Source organism: Apium graveolens, unplaced genomic scaffold, assembly GCF_009905375.1.
Source record: "Apium graveolens cultivar Ventura unplaced genomic scaffold, ASM990537v1 ctg4258, whole genome shotgun sequence".
Lineage (NCBI taxonomy): Eukaryota > Viridiplantae > Streptophyta > Magnoliopsida > Apiales > Apiaceae > Apium > Apium graveolens.
Window position 1 is genome coordinate 32,583 of NW_027418462.1, and position 4,794 is coordinate 37,376.

Here is a 4,794-nt window from a genome sequence, read left to right on the forward strand (position 1 = left end):
CATTATGATCAAAATTATCAAGTCACTTAAGATTTACATTATACTTTTGAAGGTATTAAAAAATAATGTATTTCATACATATTAATGATTGTAATGTAGTTCTTGGATTTGAGCTTGGTTGTAAAAAATTACATTTTTAAAAAAAATTGTTAAAAATATTTACTATTGGTAAGAATGTATATATAGTTCACTAATCAAAACGTTAATATTATGAGTTAAATCTAGTCCAATTTATTTGAAATAGAAGTTTTAATTTATGTTTCAAATTAACTACCCTTTTTTTTTGAATAACAAAACAATTCCATTAAAAATAAACATCCGACAATAGTGTCTCCAACACACACAATGGAGGAGACGAAAATTCAACAAAGCTATTAAACGTACAAGGTATTTTAGCCAATAAATGGGCTACCTTGTTCGCCTGCTTTCTAACAAAAACAATTGAAATTCCAATCTTGTTCCTGAGGATAGAACAACATTGTTCAATGAGGTTTCCTATTTCCAGCTGATTATGCTCCGCTTTGGTAATAGCCTGGACACTCAGCATCGAGTCTGATTCCACAATGATAGATAGGTCTGGTAGATCACTAAACCATATCAAAGCTTCCAGAATACTCACCATCTCAGCTTCAAACACCGAAACTTGGCCTGCAAACTTCATAGTTTTGCCTCGCAAAAATAGCCCCTGATGTTCTCGAGCTACCATTCCTACTGAGAAGAAATTTTTTCTCTTAATAAGAGAAGCATCCACATTTATCTTTAGAGTTCCCAAAGTCGGAGCCACCCACCTCAGATTTGGCAGACTAGCATTACCTCGCCTGGTACTATCTGGCTGCATTCGACGTTTCTGAGCTTCCCTCCAGTCTTCAACTTGTTTCGAACTCCAAGCCATCACAAACTCAGGCGTTATCATATTTCCCTCCCACACACGTTTATTTCGAGCCCACCATATTCCCCATATAACCTTAGCCGTCTTAATCAGCTTATCCCCCGTTTCAGTGCTAAGCTTTTCTAGTTACCATGTAGAAGCACATTCAATCTCCCTCATGTGATATGACAAGTTCATTATTTGCCAACATGCTTTTGCATAATCACAATCAAAGAATAAATGAGGTAATTGTTCTGCATTGCCTACACACATCACACAACTGGTAGGAACATGAACTCCTTTACTGGTAAGCAGATTTCAGACAGGAACTGTATTTCGGCATATTCTCCACAAAAACACCTTTACTTTGTGAGGAATACACAATCTCCAAATCTTCCCCCAACCATCAGATTGTTGAATGTCTACTCCTCCCAAATGATTCTGCTGCCACTTATGGTAACCCGTCTTCACTGAGTACTGTCCATTATTATAATGGACCCAGGTTATCCTGTCTCGTGTATTATTCTGTGGAATACGAGTTGCTAATATAGCTGCAACATCAATATTATTGAAAGAAGATCGTACCTTGTGTTCATCCCACTTTCTGCTGTCATTCAAAAACAAATCACAAACTTTGGTGCTCCTCTCCGAGCTACCATCCTGATCAACACAAAAATTCTCTTTACCCCTCAACCATCTGTCAGAATAAATATGAATGGATTTTCCATCTCTTAGGACCCATCTGCACCCTTCCTTCATGATCTCTTTTGCTTCCCATATTCCAGACCAAGTGTAACTAGATCCCCCCGTTCTACCAGCCTGTAACAAACTGCAATTAGGGTAGTACCGAGCCTTCAGAGGTCGAGAAACTAGAGCATTCGGATTGCTGATTAGATTCCAACATTGTTTTCCAAGAAGCGCCAAGTTAAAACCATGCAGGTCACGAAATCCTAATCCCCCCTTTTTCTTCGACATACTCATCCTCGTCCAAGATAACCACTTTATTCCTTTGCTATTCGAGGAATTTGAACTCCACCAGAAAGAGTTCATCATCCTTTCTAGCTCCTGGCACAACGTTTTGGGAATCATAAAACATGACATTGTGTATGCAGGGATGGTTTCTGCAACATTTCTAAGCAGCACTGCTTTCCCTGCTTTAGATAACAGCTTTGTGTTCCAGTCCTAAATCTTATTCCACACTTTGTCTTTTAGATACCGAAAAACAGATTTTTTCGATCTGCCAATGAGAGACGGAAGTCCCAAATATCTGCTGTTTTCAATACCATTGAACACTCCAAGAAGATTTTTGATTTCATCTTGCTTATCTCGACGGACATTTGAACTAAAAAATATAGCAGATTTTTGAAAATTCACAGCCTGGCCAGAAAATACTTCATAAGAATGGAGAATATCTTTGATTGAGAGTGGCTCCTCAACAGTAGCTTTAAAAAATAGAAAGCTGTCATCGGCAAAGAGTAAGTGCGTCACAGATGGGGCTTGAGGACACACACGACACCCATTAATAGAGCCATTCTATGTTGCTGTTTTTAATGATAGGGAGAGACCTCTACTAGGCAAGATTGGATCAATAGTTGATCCTTGAAAAGAAATAGAGTAAGAAACTGAGGTTATACACATCATCATCCACCTCACCCACTTCTGCGCGAAGCCCATAGCAAGCATCCCGTTTCGCAAATAATCCCAACAAACACGATCATAAGCTTTACTTATGTCGAGCTATAGAGCTACATCCCCTGTATCTCCCGAAGTCTGCCTTTTCATAAAATGAATCAGCTCAAAAGCAACAAGCATATTATCAGAAATGTTGCGCCCTGGGACAAACGCGCTTTGCTCCTCTGAAATTATGACAGGTAACAATTTATGTAATCTATTCGCAAGAACTTTCGAAAGATTCTTATACAGAACTTTGCACAAGGCTATGGGTCTTAAATCCTTAGTGCTTTCTACCCTTTCCTTTTTAGGAATTAGAACCAACATAGTGTCATTTATATGAGCTGAAAGTTTACAATCAGAAAGCCAATTTGAACAACAATTAAAAACCTCCTTACCAAGCAAGCTCCAAAAATGTTGGAAAAAGGCCGGATTTAGACCATCTGGCCCACTAGCTTTATCAGGGTGCATACTTTTTACTGCTTCTGTAAACTCCTCAAAAGAGAGTTCTGATGCTAACATCTCATTTTGGGCTTCAGATACCACCGTTTCATTCTCTGTATGGATATAGGGGCAAACAGATTCTGTTGCAGCAAAAACATTTGTATAATAATCCTTCACCAACTTACAGAGATCCTCATGTTTGTCTACCACAACTCCATCATCGGTTATAAAAAAAGAAATATGGTTCATCTTCTTTTTGCTCGATGCAGTAGCGTGAAAATATTTAGTATTAGAATCTCCGTCTTGCAACCAAAAGGTTTTTGCCCGCTGTTTCCAATAAATTTCCTCATGGAGCAGCAACTCGTTTAGTTCGTTCTTCTTATCAAAATATAATTGGATTCCGTCATCATCTTCCATATTCTTTAAAGCATCAATTACTTGTTTTTGCTTAATCACCTTCTCCCTAAATTTGTGAAAAAACTTGCGTCCCCACATAGCCATAAAAGTGGAGACAGAAATCAATTATGGAATAAGATGAGACGAAGGAAGCTCTTTCCAAAATTTAGTAACTTCAGTATGGAAAGTGGGCTCCTTTAACCAAGTGTTCTCAAACTTAAAACGAAACTGCTTTTTAGTAACATTTGTGTTGAAAAAGTTCAAAATGATAGGGTCATGGACTGAGATCGAAGAATGAGTGACTGAGAGAGTGCAAAGAGGGAACATATGCCACCAGAGATCTGTAGGAAATGCCCTATCAAGCTTTTCACGAACCCAATCTGCAGTGCCCTTACCTTTCTCCCAAGTGAACTTCCCACCAACCAGATCAATTTCCCCTAGCAAGCAATCCTCAATGGCCGTTTTGAAACCTTTCAATAAGTTTTGGGGATGAGGATGTCTCCCTTTCTTATCTGAAGCATAAAGGAGGTCATTAAAGTCCCCAAAGATGCACCAGGGCAGCTGAGATTTAGAGGCCAACAAGCGAATGAAATCCCAAGCTGCATTACGTCTATCTCGCTCCGAGAAACCATAATAACACGTTAGTCTCCAGGATGCTGCAGAATTCTCCGTGATTACAATGTCAATATGGTTTTGAGAAAAATCAACTACTTCGCATGACGTAGAATGCTTCCACATGACTGCAATACCACCACCTCTACCTTGTCTATCAACTGAAAAGAAATTAGAAAAACCAAACATAGAAGAAAGTTCTGCTATTTTATTACCTACTGAGAGAGTTTCAGAAAGAAAAATAAGCTCGGGCTGATGAGTTTTCAAGATATCCCTAAGGACACGAACTGCACGGGGGTTGCCCAGGCCCCTGCAGTTCCAGCTTAACAGACACATTAAGCTCGGCTAGTCTGCATTGCAGACATAGCCGAAATAGTTTTGGGAGAAGCTGCTAAATCCTCATTAAAAATAACAGGCTCTATTTGTTGTATAAAAACTTGAGACCCAATGCTATTAACGCCCACATCGATATCCATCTCACCAACTGATATTGGGTCCCCTTTCCTTCGTTTATGTTCATCATATTTAAGCCCAATACTGTCATCCTCATCCGGCCCAAACAAAACATTTGAAAACTTATTGAAACCTGCCAACTGGATATTACTGTTAATTTTATGTGATTCTGTTGCAACCAAACTCCTGGAGTTACTCGCCTTGATTATGTCCTTATCTTTATTTGAACTATTGTCCTCCCGATAATTGTGGTACTGATTCTCCCTGCCAATCCTAGCTTCCCACGTGGCATCATCTTCCTTCCTTAGCCACCGACTTTTCCCTTGATTTACTGCCCTGCGCGGTGTTGC

At 39.2% G+C, this 4,794-nt stretch overlaps 2 protein-coding genes across 2 annotated transcripts; both read right to left on the bottom strand.

Annotated features, from left to right (window-relative positions):
* Positions 1 to 304: 304 nt before the first annotated feature.
* LOC141701634 (uncharacterized) lies at positions 305 to 1,849 on the bottom strand. The gene is made up of 2 exons (XM_074505266.1): positions 1,273 to 1,849; positions 305 to 1,011 (listed from the first exon to the last, which is right to left on the bottom strand). The coding sequence occupies exons 1-2, from the start codon at positions 1,847 to 1,849 to the stop codon at positions 305 to 307; spliced, it is 1,284 nt and encodes a 427-aa protein (XP_074361367.1).
* A 1,656-nt stretch (positions 1,850 to 3,505) lies between these two features.
* On the bottom strand, positions 3,506 to 4,327 carry LOC141701635 (uncharacterized). The gene has a single exon (XM_074505267.1). It carries the CDS (start codon positions 4,325 to 4,327, stop codon positions 3,506 to 3,508), a length of 822 nt encoding a protein of 273 aa, XP_074361368.1.
* Between the last annotated feature and the right edge of the window lie 467 nt (positions 4,328 to 4,794).

Bases quoted from the DNA above. Each gene is read 5' to 3' on its own strand.
- LOC141701634 (XM_074505266.1), bottom strand. From the start codon at position 1,849: ATGAGTATGTCGAAGAAAAAGGGGGGATTAGGATTTCGTGACCTGCAT. The intron at 1,012-1,272 runs GTTGGGGGAAGA...CATGGTAACTAG, and splicing joins AGACATTCAACAATCTGATG to AAAAGCTTAGCACTGAAACG.
- LOC141701635 (XM_074505267.1), bottom strand. From the start codon at position 4,327: ATGTGTCTGTTAAGCTGGAACTGCAGGGGCCTGGGCAACCCCCGTGCA.